General features: G+C 36.2%; 2 protein-coding genes across 3 annotated transcripts in view; both read left to right on the top strand.

Moving 5' to 3' along the window:
• Positions 1 to 5289: 5289 nt before the first annotated feature.
• hey2 (hes-related family bHLH transcription factor with YRPW motif 2) lies at positions 5290 to 8813 on the top strand. Its single transcript, XM_066699727.1, has 5 exons — positions 5290 to 5513; positions 6016 to 6094; positions 6178 to 6261; positions 6552 to 6633; positions 7124 to 8813. Exons 1-5 carry the CDS (start codon positions 5431 to 5433, stop codon positions 7789 to 7791), a joined length of 996 nt encoding a protein of 331 aa, XP_066555824.1. The 5' UTR covers positions 5290 to 5430; the 3' UTR covers positions 7792 to 8813.
• Positions 8814 to 14310: 5497 nt separating this feature from the next.
• The window catches only part of pex7 (peroxisomal biogenesis factor 7), a 35405-nt gene continuing 32704 nt past the window's right edge, over positions 14311 to 17011 (top strand). For both annotated transcript variants that reach the window (XM_066699716.1, XM_066699709.1), the window contains exons 1-2: positions 14311 to 14629; positions 14882 to 14939. In XM_066699716.1, coding sequence (XP_066555813.1) covers positions 14512 to 14629; positions 14882 to 14939 — 176 coding nt within the window. In that variant the 5' untranslated portion in view covers positions 14311 to 14511. The remainder of the gene's footprint in view (positions 14630 to 14881; positions 14940 to 17011) is intronic.

The following is a 17011-nucleotide window of genomic DNA, read 5'->3' as shown; positions in this document are numbered from 1 at the left end:
AATAACAATCAATGCAATATTGTAATGAGTTGAGTGAGAGGAAAGAAGGTGGGAAATTAACATATATTTTTAACGTATTACCTTCGAACATTGTGCAATATTAATTTATTACCCCTGTACACTTCTTATCAATCAATCTGAAAAGTGTGTTAGAAATTATCTATTTGGAATTGTTAGCTAGCATGCAACACAGAGAGATAGTATAAGAAGTTACAGTGGAATCAGCATATGAAATGTAAAAGGAAGTGATGAACAAGTGATAAATGAAATGACAGGAAAATCTAGATGTGGTTAACTACTCCTTTAAATCTCTAGAAATACTTCTTACTTACAGGATAGCTCACAAACCAAACATTATGAGTTTTTCTTGTATACATGTTCCCTGGCCCCAAGGCAAATACACATTAAGAGAACAACTTACAATGCTTTTTGCTGCAGTGCAGTGCAGTATTTTTCTTTCATTACATAATTTCTATATAATTTTCTGATTTCGTGTTAAACTAATAAAATCTGTCTTCTGCATTGCCTATTGCTTGTATTCAACTTTTACATTTAAAAACCTTGACTTTCAGAAAAAATGGGAAGCAAGTTCAGCTCTGGAGTTTATCAATTCTGTAAATGAGACAATCAAAGTCCTTTCTGTCAGTTTACTAATCTGTGGCTTTTCTATAGACCATACTTGGGGGGGTGTTTAGGGTCATTATACAATCCTGACCAATTTTCACTGATGGGTTATGATGGACTAAGCTATTACAGTGTTGCTTCTTGTTTGGGAATCAATTTATCAAGAGCAGATGATGTATTCCTGTCTTTCCAAAATAACCCCAAAGCAAAGGTGATTCTGATAGTTTAAATTAAATGGAAAGAGGATGGGGAGGTGGGGGTAAAAAACTAAAAGGGAAAGATGAACTGAGTATATTCTGCAAATCTGTCTTCATGATGTATATTGTCATACTTAATTGACATAATTATATTTGAACACTTTTTTATATTTGAACATGTTTGATGCAGTCAGTAAGATGAACAAAAGCAGATCTGTTTCCTCAAAAATGTATCATCAATTATATTTATTTCTCTACGGTTATAATTATCAAAGTGTGATTATAAATTTCTTCACAAAAAGATTAATTTCATTGCACATTGAGGATTGAGGGCACAAGTCAATCATCAAGTATGTTTTTCAAATGGGGAGAGAAAATCAATTCCCATTCTCATCCCTGTGTATAGGCACTTCCCTTCAGGGGGAATGTGTATGATTGACTTGAACCCTTTGTATCTGAGACTTAGGGCTAGACCAAATAAAAACTTTGACCTACCTGCAAAATTGCATATTACAAACTTGTACCCTATCACATTTTGATGTATAAGAAGTAGAAAGAGGGTTCTTACAATAAATTAAACAATGATAGGTTACACTTTTGTACTTTGAGATTTGTGTCTAGGTTAAAGTTTAGATGTAGGTTAGCTTTTATTGAGAAAACGTACTTTGTTTTCAATCAATGTGACTGGTTACTTTGTTATTGTTTATTGTAACAACAAATGTCCTTCCAAATATAAAATTCTAAGAATAGATTTTTTAAGTTGAAGCTGTGTTAAATTTGTTGATTTACTAAAATGTTTGGTTTAAAAGCGGTTTGTTCTTAATAGAATCTCTAAATATACAATGATAGATCATTAAGAAAGGATGCTTGTTTGTTAGTGTTAACATGTACTTCGAACAGCCTACCTGGGCTCAGGGAAATTATTCAGATACAATGTTATGTGTGTTCTTTAATTATCAATAAAGTATTTCAGTCACTCTATCAACAGCTGTAGATTGTGCATATTTGTTTGTTAAATCAAATAAGATGGGAGGCGTACCTTTTTAAAACTGCTAATGAATGTTTCTACTATTGCTGTCTACTACTACTAGCTAGATGTATGTCAATTACGTGTATCCCTATAGTTAAATTTAATCCCATTTTGAATTTAGATTATTAATTGAGATGTCATGGGCTACATACACTTTCGGGTTAGATAAATAACACGGGTTATTTCAAACCAAGATTATTATTTTTTTATGAAAAAATATGCAAGTAGTTTCATAGACGAGTCAAATAATGCTTTTTAAATTTAATCTATATTGCATGACCTTATGCACCACCCAAATAGACTAGATCATAAAACTGATCAAATGAGTCCGATGGAAATGATCAAAAACGTATTTTGAAATTACGATTTTAAAATTGTGAGGAGTACGACATTTTCTAAAAAGACGTGAGAGCAATGGCGCACGATGACGCTCACTAAGAGCTGTCCGAGGTGCTGAATGGAGTAGTAGTGGTAGGCGGGTCGGTCTACAGTCCATTACAAATATCTTAGCGATGTGAAGCATCAGGCACTCGGAAAATGTACCCTGTATACAACTAAGTACAAAACTTAAACTTGGCTATCTAGTAGTATAAATGCCTGAGCTATAAAGTTGATCTCCTGTATTTTCTGTAAAAAAAAAATCCTGGAAAATAATAAAATTAATAATACAAATACTGCCGAAGGAATAATAATAAAGTATTGCCCTGAAACATAATTACCTGGTTAAAATGGTTTTATAAATGTGTTTGAAAATGTAGCACTCCAGCAAATACATACATACATACATACATACATACATACAACATGTATACAACATTAACTTTACCTCGAATAACCGATTTCAGCAGCTAGCCTATATAGTGTGCAACTATCTGTAACGGCAGCTTTTAAAATAAGGCTAGGGTTTTCTTCAGGTCGGTGCAAGGGTAATTGCCGCCCTAGGCGAACTGCCACCAAGGCGCCCCTGCTTCTAAAAACACGTGACAGTCATACTTGCAAAATAGTGGGGGAAAATAATGTACTGCATAATTTAACATGAATGAAATGATAATATTCAATGATATTGAGTCACATTTAATTAAATCAATAATATGTATTTTACTTTATTCACAGTATAATAACATACGAACATTAATAGCCAGCTATTAATATTGAAAAACGTCTGATTGACACTGTGTCAAAATGGCTTTTGAAAATTATCAGATAAAGTATTTGATATATTTGAAAGGAAGAGTGTAAGTCCAAAAACAACAATACCGATATATGCCAATTTTGTGCAACAAAATACATACATTTGAGTGCATATATTTTGATAATTAACTCGCAACGCATTGTTTAAGTAGTTTACTGTTTAACAGCATTACATTCTTCAAACTGCGATCTCACAATTAACCTAGCCTAACTGCAGCACAAAAGGTGGAAAATCCCTTCTACTTAGTCTAAAGAGGTTTCCTGTATGTGTGTGTGTGTGTGTGTGTGTGTGTGTGTGTGTGTGTGTTTTACCCACAGGGAATACTACGTTTATACTGTGTGTTTGTGTGTAAAAGTTAACACTGCGTTTTCCTAAATCTTGGGTGTCCATTTCAGTGGTTTAACTGGGACCAATGGTGTGTGAAACCTCTCAGTACGTTTCTTACAACTCCACAGGATAACATAACAAACACGCCTGGAAAACGAACACTCAGCGCATAGGTGTTTAAAAATTCACCCCATTCAAACAACATGTACAATTTCCATATGCATATACAAAGTGATATATATATACTTTTGACTTTGATCGACGCACTTAATTATGAAAGTGATATTATAAGATGGTTATAATAATATAATAAATAATTAAACCACTCAGTTGCTCCAATTACAATTATTAAAACTGTTAGCACATATGTATGCATACATCTGAAGGACACTGTATACATAATTGGGTTAACAATCTATATATGCTAGCTGTTTAGATTTGAGATGATAAAATACTGTATTTTATATATCACCGTTACATAATACAGTGTTTATGAAAACAAGCATAATGCCCACAGAACGCAGGGTGCCTAATTAAAGGCACTGACCCAGTAAATATATGGCAAACTAAATGGAAAGAGTCCACAGCGTTTGTATGGAAAGCATACTCTTAGCAGGCACTGTCCGGAGTTTTAATTACATTGAAGCCACGAAGTAGGTGTCATATTTCTGTTCACAAGGGCTACTCCTACGCCCCATCCAGCAATACTCCTGCTGGAAACACCTGAGCTGGGCGCTGCTCTGCTGCGGACCCGCCGCGGGGAAACTGCGGGCACCTGCTCTAGAGCCGAGGCTGGACGCGCATTAGCGCTCATTATATTGTGGCATAACTGTGCTTTGATCTCGATGTACAGTTTAATGTGTTGGCCTGAATTATAATACTCACTGTTGGCTGTTCCCGTACACCTTTAATAAACATTAAAGGTATACTGCCAGTGGCAAGGTTGTTTTGATGTCGTTCGGTTCCCATACAAGTCTTGAGACCCAATGTAGTCACAATGGCTGGACTGAGTCTGCAATGAGCCTCATCAGACATTTAAACTTCGATTTACTATTTAAAAATATATATTTATTCATGTGTTAACTGAATTCTTGTATACCTAATATTTATATAATTATGTTTGTTTTGTTGTCGATTTAAAGTAGTAATACAGGTGGCAACCTGAATATTTCGTATGAATGATTGTATTGTATTCCTTACATATTGAACAATCGGGAATAGAATCAAATAAAAATAACTGAGATTTTATAGATATAGTCCACTCAAAATTAGCTATAGGGTTGTTCATCGTGTGATGCGGATATCAATGAAAATGGATTCTGACTTATCCTCATTAAAGTGATTAACTTTCTTAAAGCAGTCAGGTTGCAAGCTCCACTGCCTAAAACTCCATAAAAGACATACCACTCTGGACCTTGAGATCAGATCTGAGCAGAACAGGCCGAGCAACGCCACAGTAAAGTGATTACTTAGATGAATGTTTGTGAGAGTCAATGTCATGACAAATAATAATAATAATAATAATAATAATAATAATAATATACAAAATTATATTTAAATAGTCGTTAAGGCTATTTGTATTAATGTCCTCTGAATGATTTGGTTCACGTTTCATTTACATAAATAAATACACACATACATAAAAACACATTGACATCTATTTGAAGATTAAACATTTACATGACAACAAAGAAAAGGTTTCAGGATTGCTTTTTCATTCTTATCAGTGCTATAAGTACTGCGGTTTCTCACGCTTCTTGGGACCCGAGAGTGTTTGGCACCGGCACTGTAACTGAGCAAAGCCAACCAACACAGCCTTGTATTCGCGCAGCGCAGCGCAGCGCCGCGGCTCGGGGCGTGTTTTGCGCTGCTGTGGGTGTTCCCGAGCCGGACGTAGGTGGTGACTTTCTCTGAAGCCCAGATTGAGGCTGCAATGTTGCGTGGGAAAGAAGTTCAGAGGGATTTGTAAAGTCACCAGTGCAAGTCTTCACCTGGGTACAGCAGACCACACTGCTTTAACGGTTCACTGCCTTACAAACGTTACTGACTCCGTCGCAACAATGAAGAGACCCTGCGAGGACACTACCTCTGACAGTGACATGGATGAAACAATTGATGTTGGGAGTGAAAACAATTACTCAGGGTATGTACAACTACATGTAATCATCTCTCTATTTATGTCATGCGCATGCACACAGACACACACACAGGCAGAAATATATATATATATGGAACCAATGCCACCAGTCCCTCATGGCACAGCAGTCGCATCAAGTTACTTTTAGTAACTTGCTATCGATTGCAAAACCTTTTGCGACGCTTCTTGCCTGCCTGTCACCTGCATTTTCTCCAGACGCTCATCTGCTCCAGTCAAACCTCTTGGCTCCTGCTCTGCTGCTTAGCCAATCTGCAATCTGATCTGCAATTCAGACTAGTTTTCATAGCATTAATATTGTAAAAACTGAAACTGAAATGTCATAACGATATGAGGACGTTGGTTATATTGTATGTGTTTTGTGAGAATAATCCATTTTCTGTTAGAGTATTATATTTTAAACACTATCAGGGACAATTTCTCCATGTTAATAACTATGGGCAATATAGTCACTGCCAAGTATGATTATACCTTATTTATTTATTTGCAGACAAAGTAGCAGTTCACTACTTAGGTCCAACTCCCCGACCACGACATCCCAAGTTATGGCAAGAAAGAAAAGAAGAGGGGTAATTATTACTTTTATCACTGAATATAAATAATAACCCAACTCTGAGAATTTCGCTGTACAAATATCTGGAATGTGTTACAGATCATCGAAAAGAGACGGAGGGATCGTATCAATAACAGTTTATCGGAATTGCGCCGATTGGTTCCCACCGCGTTTGAAAAGCAGGTGGGTGGACTGTGTTGGACTTCACTCCTGCCGGGACACTGAGCTTGAGCACCACTGTAGCCACTGCCGCTTCTCGTTATGGACGTGAACTGGCTTCAAGAGACAGCCATTGTGACATAGGCTACTTTATAAATTGTTTATTATTTTTGCAGAAATCATCAATAAACACTAACTGACAAACAACAACAAAAAACAATCTGTAGTTGTAGTAGTAGAAACCATGCTAGTAGCAGTGGTGTGAGCGGCTGCAACCTCATAGCCCAAAGACATAAAGATGTATTTATTTTCAGGGATCTGCCAAACTAGAAAAAGCGGAAATATTGCAGATGACAGTAGATCACTTGAAGATGCTCCAGGCAACAGGAGGTAAAGGTAAGGAGTTAATTGACTGCCTTTTTTTCTTACTTACTTTGTAGTGAAATTTGAGCAAACAGTCCTTTGACAAGATTAAAGGAGTGGAAATCAATGCTAATGGCAGGACTGAACTCGTGGGAAAGCGCTGGCGGGACAAAAGGAGCACTTGACCCTGGGCTTGTGTTTGCTTTCATAACTCTGTGGGAGTAAAGAAGGCTTCATTCACAGACAGCCCAGTTGGGGATTTGTTTAGGGTTTCCACAGTGCAAAACCCGGCGCGCCGAGGAGACAAAACAAACACACAAACACTAGACCATACACGGGGTTTGTGGAGAGGATACACTACTGCTCTGTGCACCCGCAGCAAACAGTCGAGTCAGCATTTGCTCAGCATGTGTAATCAGTCGTTGTTGTATTTCCTTGCAATGCAGTGACCTTCCTAAAGCTGTGGCATCCTTTCAGTCGGGCAGATTAAAGCCACTCATGTCTGTGCGCATTTATTCTGTAGGTTATTTTGATGCCCACTCCTTAGCGATGGACTTCATGAGCATTGGCTTCAGAGAATGCCTGACGGAGGTGGCCCGGTACCTGAGCTCGGTGGAGGGCCTGGACACCGCCGACCCCCTGCGAGTCCGCCTGGTCTCCCACCTGAGCACCTGCGCCTCCCAGCGCGAAGCGGCCGCGATGACGTCCTCCATGGCGCACCACCACCACCCCTTCCACCCGCACCACTGGACAGCTGCTTTCCACCACCTCCCGGCGGCCATCCTGCAGCAAAGCGGACTTCCTTCCTCGGACGGCGGCGGCAGGCTGTCGGAAGTCCCTCCGCACGGCTCGGCGCTGCTGACGGCCTCTTTCTCCCCCGCGGACTCGGCGCTCAGGGCGCCGTCTGCCGGCAGCGTGGCCCCCTGCGTGCCGCCCCTGTCCACGTCCCTGCTGTCCCTCTCCGCCACCGTCCACGCCGCCGCCGCCGCCGCCGCGTCAGCCGCCGCCCAGACCTTCCCGCTGTCCTTCACCGGGGGCTTCCCAGTGCTCACCCCCGGCGCGGCGGCCGCCTCTGTGGCCGCCTCGTCTGTCAGCCCGGCACTGTCGGCGTCCTCCGCGTCTGGCTCGCAACATGGCGGCAGCAGTAGCAAACCGTACCGCCCCTGGGGGACTGAAGTCGGAGCGTTTTAACTTGTCCGCGGTCAGCATGCGTAGCCATTGCAGCTGTGGTGCGTTTGAAGTCTTCCTCCCTCTCACTCTGCAGATTCAGCTCTGTAGGTTAATTGGCAATTTTGGGAAAGTGTTCATGGATTCCATTAGCTTTTACCTTGAGCCTGGCTTTCCGCAGAAAAAAACCCACTTGCAATATAACAGGTATATGGGGGAAAACAACGGATAATGTTTACATAAACTATACAAACTGGACAGACTAAAATGTGACTATTTTTTTCTTATTTGAATTGGGCACGTTGGATTAAAAGCAACGATCACAACATGGTTTCATCTTAAGTTCATGCGGAGAGAAAATGTTCTTGTCTTTCAACTGGACAGATGCGTGTGACACCAGGAGACGACATCGTCTGGATTCTTCTGGGCGATATTATTTTATGTTTAAACTGAGAAGCTGTTACACACAAATATTGCTATTGAGTAATTGCCCCCGATAGACTATTATTATATAAACAAATATCTACAGAATCTTGGACTGTATATTCTCCCTTTTTCACTGAAGGACACATACAGAAACACATGAAACAGTTAAATCTATTAAACAAGTGTTATTCTATAATAAAAACATACCAAAGTTCTTTTTTTTAAGATAATCATTCATCCAAGTCGTGACAAATTACAATGTATTTCAATTCGTGAACTATAAAAAAAACAAATGAAATAAACTTTGTAAATATGTAAATGTGTCAGATCAGAAGGTAGAAACTATATTAAAGATATAAAATTGCTTTTATTATGATGCACTTGATTTCTCTGCTGAGTGGAGGAAAGTTTGAAAATGTACTTCGGGAATGTACATTAAACATGGATACATTATAATTTAAAAAAGACAAAAATACAGGAAACATTTGAAATATTTGCTGTTAATTGAAACTACTGTAACTTTTTTGTTGTTGCTTTATCGCTTATTTTGAGCTGAAAGTTGTAACCATTTTTCTATGCAAAGTCTGCAGAACTCACTGATTAAAAATATTATTTTTTAACATGTAGCTAATTTTCATGTTTAAGGAATGTAAGTCAAATGGTGTGAGGGCAACTTTCTTTCAAAAGCTGAAATTGTGTATTGTATAATGGAAGATAAACCAATATAAAACATACTATTGAAATTCCATTATACAGGGCATTGGAAGCCAATTGAGTTGAGAACAGCACACCATGATATTAACCAGACACACAACTGTGGGAAAATCAACAAAATAAAAACACAATAGAGAGTTTTTCTAACAATTTGGTTTCTTAACAAAACACATAATCATGTGGATTTTACTAAAAACTGTGTTGTAACAGTTGTAACACCATATTTCTATTTTATTAGTACAAACTTTATATATATATATATATATATATATATATATATATATATATAACTTATTAACAATTAAAACAATACAGGCCAATCAAATATCAGTTTTCTGACCTGTACATATTGCATAGTGAGCTTTTGAATATGCAGAGAGGGATTAAAAATAGTACATGTCTTAAAAAGGGCTCCTACTTATAGATATTTTCTATTGGGAAAAAGCTGCAAAACATAAAGGGAATGTTAATTTAGCAAAACACTTGCACAGGAATTTCAATGATGAAAGAAACTAAACAAAAAACATACTTTCAGTTTGATATTCATCACCCATCGTCTATCTGTCATATTACACAAATCATTCAAGCAATGCTTCATTTCACTTGTCTTTATCTGACAAGCATGCACAGGGCTGCATCCTGTATGTCTGAACTGATGTTCTACCATGTGGTGAGAGATCATGCATTCAGCTTAGAGATGTGTTGTGGTGAAGTAATACTTATACACATATATCACAAGATCAAATTCCTTCAAATGATACAGATGTAAAAATAAAACATAATATTCATATCCTGATATGTAAAATAATGGTAAGATCCGGTCTGTATGCTCATCTGAGAAATTAGTTACTAAGAAGCATACAGAAAGATTAAATCCAGCAAGAAGTTTAAACTACCAAGTTAACTTTATATTTCCCATCCGACATATCCTGCCAAACATTAAAATAAGTTTTGACAATGCTTGGAGTCTTTTGCTACAGGTTTGTTTATTTTAACGCCATAATATCGTCTACAACTGGGAGAAAAAGCAGATACTTTGATTACTGTGGTACAGTGTTTCAGTTTACAATAACGATGTTGTATTATTGTATCATAGGCAGATTTTTCACTCATCTACAACATACTGCTGGTTTCATAATGCAGGCTACACATGAAAGCAAAACAGCTCTGGGCACTCCTACCAAGATGGGCCTTTATGTGCTGCTAATCCACTCTCTTTATCCTCGGGTCTGTTAGAAAGATTTACATTAGTAAATCACTGTCAGACCATTAAATTCCTTAAGAGAAAAAGTATCAGCATTTCCAAGTGAATGGGGATTACGACACACAGTGCCTGCTGCCCACTGACAATCATGGGAACAGAACTGGGTAATAAATCCACGGGTTATCTGGTTTATACTGACTGGTTCTCACGCCGTAGCAATTTCTTTGATGTGGCCGTTATAAACCAAGGGCACACATGATCAGGAGCTTCAGAGCCATCAAATAGTAATGAGGGAGGGAATGGCTATAAACGGAGCACAGTGCATAACCTATGTAGTGGAGACAACAGTTTTATTAAAATGTAGAATATCTTGGTAAAAACACAATCACAAACTGATTGGACGTAGACCTGTCAGACTTCAGGTACTTTACTGACCGTATAGAAGATAGGGTTTTGTCTAAATTAATACACTATATGTATACGCATATAATATACTCTATATTGTTCTTTCTAGTGTACAGTATTCCATGATGCTGTTGAACTTTTCTGATTTTAAATATCTTTCTATATAGTTTACCTAGTTTTAAAAATCAAGTGACAAAAATGTATACTTTTTATGTATGTGTTTTTCATTATTAATAATATTATTTTACTGATTGGTCTATTATTATTTTCTGTTTTTAATTGTGTAGTACAGTGTTATGTAAATAACCAAGAGTGAACAACACCATTTGTAAATTGTGTTTATTTTCAATTTAATTTCTATTTGGCTGTTTTTAACAATTGTTGGAAGTGAGACACTTGTTCAACAATACACAAAATAATACAGTGAATATAGCTTTTAACGTAGATTCATTTTAACAAGGTACTTAAGGATTTTTTTTTGTATTCAATTTAATGTTCACAGTGCATTGGACAATGCATTTACAAACATGTCTTTTTACAGATTTGTACCAAATTGGCCATGTCCCAGCAAGAAGGAAAAATAGCACATACTGAGCCAACATAATAAAGTGTACAAATAAAAAATACCCCATATTATATGGGACAATATACAAGAACCAAAGATACCAGTTAATGTATTTAATAGGGTGTAGACTAGCCCTTGGTTTTAATAACTGTTGCAACATGTTCTATAAATGGCCAGAGGAATGCTGTGGCATTTCTTCCATAAGGTCTAGGAGATAGATGCTGCTAATAGTCTCTGCCCAATTCTCTGCTACAGTTTAAGGTCAGGACTCTATGCAGAAAGAACATCACTTGCAGTGCTTCTCTGTTGTAATGACTGTGCAACACTTCCAGTTCTGTGACATAGTCAGTCATGCTGGTAAATGTATGGGTCTGCACCATAAAAAAGGAATGGTGCCAACTGCATAACCGAATAAACAAACAAACCTCTCATCACATTTCCTCTGGCGCAACTCACTGCCACCAGAGGGAGTCTTGTCCCATTACTTTACAGTGTTAATAAACAACTGGAAAACAGTATTTGTATAATTCAGTATTAACTATAATTCAAGACCATTCCAAATGCAAAAACATATATTTACTCAATTTGTTTTATTTGTTTACCATTCATTGAGTAGCAGGTCATTCATTATACTTAATAATAATTATACTTTTTCCAACCTAACAATTAAACAATGTAATAATCATATATGTCAAAAACAGTGAGTTCAACATGAGGGTGTTCTAATTTATGATGCTGTCTTATTTACAATTGCAATTATGTGAACATAGACCAGTACAGGGTTGTGGTAACCTGGGCCTAACCTGGTGGACACAAGGTGCAAGACAGGGCAAAACAGTTGAATGTGGTGTTTGGTTGGGCTATGAGTAGTGTAAGGTTGGAGCCTAACACTCACTTAGAGTACTAGGACTATTAATACAATAAATCAATAAAAAGTAACTCTAAACTAAGCCTCAGAGAAGCCTAATCCTATGACATTGTTAGGCCTTACCATTGCCAAAACAACCCAACCCACTCCAGAGTTTAAAGATAAACTCATTATGCAACTCAAACAGTCTAAATAAATATAATAAACGACCTTGACCCAAATTTAAATGGGAAGCATAAAACCTAACACTAATGATGTTATCCCTGACGATAGCCTACGCGACAGCCAGTCTAACAGTTAATCTCATTTTAAACGAGCGGTTTTGTTTTTTAATGTTTTGAACGATTTAACCAGATTCCTGCCGCCGACCGATGCGGTTCGTGTTAAATCCGAAACCTCCGCTATAGAAAGCGCTCAGTGACTACAGACATGCGCACTTGCAGAGCAGATGTGATTTTAAAGTTACACCGATAACTGTAAAGTGAATTGGGTCAGCTGTAGAAAGGTGCTCCAATAGTTAATATTTTTTTATTCCAGTGTTACAGTGTTACAGTATCCAGTATTACAGTATTGAAAGGTTATTTCAACATTGAATAAATAACATTAAATCTGAAACCTGATTATCTGTGGAAATTACATTTGCATTGAATTTGTATTGTGAACTGTAAACTGAAAAACCCGAAATATATTGAAACTTTTAAAAAGAAAACTATTTGTTTTAACTCTCCATCAGTATTAGGTAATGATTTGCTTCTATTTCTCTGTTTATTTGGGAAATGAATTTAAGACAAGAATTACAGTCCACTTAATCATTTCTTTTTTAGACGGCACATTTGCATGTATTCTATCTGCAGTTTTACCTGCAATCTTGAACAATCAATAAATACCAAAGGCATGTTTTTCCAGTTATGATGTGTGTTAATAGGTAGCCTATCTGTAACCTAGGGCCGGATTAAATCACAACTGTGACCCACCCGCTAATAGAAAACTACACAACTGTACTCACTGTACAAACTGTACTCAGATGCGGCTGCATTTTCAGTAAATGCCACTTTCTTCTAATCAGAAATGTAACCGTCATGATGTACAGGTTTGTAGTTTTCTATTAGCGGGTCGGTCAAAGTTTTGATTTAATCCGGCGCCTAGTGTAGTATTTTATTATTATTATTTAGGATTATGATTTATGGATGTGTTATTTCTGAATTAAACACGGTTTTCTACTGAAATATGTCTTAACTTTTTGACCACATATGACAAACTCCAGCGGAACTGATTATTTTAAAATAATACAGGATTCAAAAAGATATTAGCCTATATTAAACTGAAAATGTCGATTTTTCACCCGAAAATCAGAACCCCATAATCTTAATACTGACATAAGATGTAACCTTGGCACTTACCATTAGACCAACTCAAATCTAGCCCGAGTGTTAACTTGGACCTAAAATCCTATTCCTAATTATATAATTAATCTTAACCGTAAACCTTCTAATACTAAGCGTTGCCCTAACCTTTCCAATAACCCTAATACTTACAATAAACATTTCCATAATCTTTTTTTCTCTTGAAACTTAATGTGATCCTTAAACCTAACCCTAAACCTTGCCTTGACAATATCCTACCTTAAATGATGCCCCTAATTTAACATGTATATCAAGATCAGACAACAATCTTATTAAAATATTAAACATACTATTCCAGCTCAACACATTTAGGATAAGATTTACAAACGTTTATGTAGGCAGCTCATGTGTGAAACATGGGCATGGCACAGCACAGGCTACTTAGGTTGGACAGGGTTTAACACAGTTAATTTGTTAATCATCATCATCATCATCATCATCATCTAAAATTGCAATAATGATAACGTTAGGAGGTATTCCGATGGCATATCACCCTTGTAGCAGGGAAAGCAACAACGCTAGTCTACAGTGCCACCTTGTGTCAAATATTCCAAACATCACTTTATTTTTGTTTGATTTTTATATTGTTTCGTTTTACAGATATCAATTAAACTGATCACATACGGTAGCAATATTATTAACACCAATACCAAGTTAAACATAAATTAAGTATTAATAAAGTTAATGGTATTGGGTATTCTACATATCGCCTTTTCACCATTCACTTCTTCTTCTTCTGATTATTATTATTATCGGAACCATTGATGTATTTTTGTGTATTAATGTAATAGTTTGCTTTACTGTAAAAAAGCAACCTGATCAACGAATGGAAAGCTAATAAGAATTACTAATCATTGCAAAATAGCATTACTAGCCACCGACCAATCAGATGGCCGTACGCCTAGTCTAGCAGCCAATCACAGCGCCTGAGACTTTTCTCTTCCGCTGTGAGCCCAAACACGGAAGCGCTGCTCGGAAAATGCGTGTTTTGGTTTTACAGCACTGCCGGTGCACTGTTTTTATTCATGTACAGCGTTTAATTTAATTGTGATCTGCCGTTAACCATTTAAAGTGATACTTGAACTCGCAAGATCGTTTCTTTTTCATCTGATAATATGTTTTCACGTGGACACAGCACAGTTGACTAAACAGTGAAGTTATGGCAGAAGTAACGAGGACATTCAAGTCCTCGTCTCGACACGGCTATGCAGTTGAAACGTCCCCGTATTTTCCGTCCAGACTGGCCTGTGCCACATCTCAGTACTATGGAATAGCAGGTGATCAGTCATAACTGGGAGGTATTTCAGTAAAAGGCAATGCAAGGTTATTCTGTATGCACTGTTTTGAAAGATGCCTGATTACAATGTATAACTATTCGACAATGTAGGTTGTGAACCAGCTCATTATACATGCCTGTGATATTGCTTTAAATAGTATCCATTCTCCCCTCCTCCTTTCTTCACCCTCACACGTATTTACCATCATTTCTACATGTAGTTGAATTTGTTACTAAAGTTGTGTTTTTTCAGGTTGTGGGACACTACTGGTGTTAGAGCAACATGAGGCCGGCATCTCTCTAATGAGGAGGTAAGTCACACATGCTACACATATTTTAATGTTTGGGGTGTACTGCATATTTGTCTAAAAAAATGTAATAAAATAAATCACTATCAACAAATGATTGCTATTATTACATATCTGGGTACATATTATATCTGGCTTTGTTTAAAGCCCCATTACACAATACTGTGTGTTTAAATGTGAATTATGCTTTATTATTTACTTATTTATGTAAACGTGTTTAAAAGATAATTTACTTTTATTAATTATATATTGGCAAACGCCCTTATACAGGGCAACTGGTAGCTTTTATGATCAATATAAACTTGGTACATGGGTCAGTGACGAATAAGGATTTTAAAATGAAAAAAAAAAGGTTTAAAATACAAATTAAAGCCCTTTCTACCTTCATTAGAATGTTATGTATATATTTCAAAAAGTTGTATTTCTGAAAATAATAATTTATACTTTTTTATTATAAATCATGATTTCTATCATAAAAAATGTCATACCGGATAACAATGATAGATTTGCAAATTATTTAAAATTTTTGTCAAATTATTTGAGTTTTGGGGTTTTTTGAGTGGGTTATAAGTATTCATATTTTGATCTCAACAAACATATTCAGCCTAGAAAAAAAAAAATATATATATATATATATAATCACAATCAATCTCACAAATCTGGGCTTTTCTATCGACACTGGCACATTTTTTGAAGTTAGTCACACAAAAGATAACACTGAATAGTGAAAAATACTATGAAATGTCTGAAAATGCTTTCTAGTAAAAATGATATGATTATTGTTGTATCCTTAACTCAAAGACACTGACTTATGTATTTTTTACAAGAATAATCTGTGTTGTCCTACCTGACTGATATTATTACTCGGAATGACATACTGTGACATTTAATATAGGATGATATCTAAAGATAGTCTCAGCAACAAAGATGTACTTAAACATTCATTCTGTAATTAACCGAGAGTGAGAGTTACTAAATGTATCATTTTTTTAATTAACAGTAAATAAATCAGAAGTGAGATGTTACTTTGATGCATTACAATTCCACTCAAGGCATTGGCTATTTGATAAAACCATAGCAGTAAAACATTTTAAGATTTAAAAAACATTAACTTAATCATTTTCAGCACATTAACTATTTTTAGGTTATTCAGGAAACATGTAAACATATGCTGTTAAAAAAATAGTAAACCGTAACAACAGTGTTGTAGCTCATTTATGACATGAAGTCAGTTCAATTCATTAACATTTCAACAGATTAAAAAGTATATTGAACTTTTGATTTCATAGCATTTTAAATATATATTAATTATGCTATTTTTGAACTTGGATTTATATATTCTCTTAGAACTTGCAAATGGCTTCATGGCATAAACAAAACAATAATGACCATGTTGCCATCTCGTTTGATATTTAAGGACATCCACACAGACACAATTTGCATACAGAAATAATGTGTTATTTTGTTGTTAATATAACATGACAATATAAATGTGATGCCTACATGCTTAAAAGTACTCCTAAAAACTATAAAAGTATAAGCAAGTCACTCCAGATAATGAGTGACATTGTTGGATAACAGAAAGTGATCGTTTTCCGATATGACAAAATAGTTTTCCCGTATGACGTAATGCAAGTTTTAACTTATGAATCGGGCAATTACTTGAACACTTATATAAATGTCTTACTTTGACCTACAACTATTCAGTGTCATCTTTCACATTAAATATACATTCAAAAAGTGTTCAAAAAGGTTAAATTATCAACATTGTAGGAGGGACTGACTAAACTTTCTGCACAGCCTGCGGGTCCTTCGTAATTTTTCAAATGATGTAATGTCCGTCACATGGCTAGCAAAATGCATTCTGATGTAAAAATGCTTCTGAATGTCTGTTGTCCGGAATGACATTGGAAGAAATCCCAATATGGGACAAAACATTATTTAATGTGAAAAATGAAATTAAATGAAGAGTCTTTGTAAACACTCCCACAATTATGCCCAACTGATCTAAGGTTTTATAGTTTTTTTTTTTAATGAGTTTTTGTAACATTTCTGAATTTTAAGTTTAGGTGTGT

The sequence above is a fragment of the Amia ocellicauda genome, chromosome 1 (genome assembly GCF_036373705.1).
Source record: "Amia ocellicauda isolate fAmiCal2 chromosome 1, fAmiCal2.hap1, whole genome shotgun sequence".
Taxonomy (NCBI): Eukaryota; Metazoa; Chordata; class Actinopteri; order Amiiformes; family Amiidae; genus Amia; species Amia ocellicauda.
The sequence above is the reverse complement of the archived record's forward strand: the minus strand, read 5'-3'. Positions and strand labels throughout refer to the sequence as shown.

What these genes read in the sequence shown, in the direction of transcription:
- hey2 (XM_066699727.1), top strand. Translation starts at nt 5,431, where the DNA reads ATGAAGAGACCCTGCGAGGACACTACCTCTGACAGTGACATGGATGAA. An exon ending in CCACCGCGTTTGAAAAGCAG is followed by an intron (nt 6,262 to 6,551) that starts GTGGGTGGACTG and finishes ATTTATTTTCAG; the next exon opens with GGATCTGCCAAACTAGAAAA. An exon ending in CCAGGCAACAGGAGGTAAAG is followed by an intron (nt 6,634 to 7,123) that starts GTAAGGAGTTAA and finishes TTTATTCTGTAG; the next exon opens with GTTATTTTGATGCCCACTCC.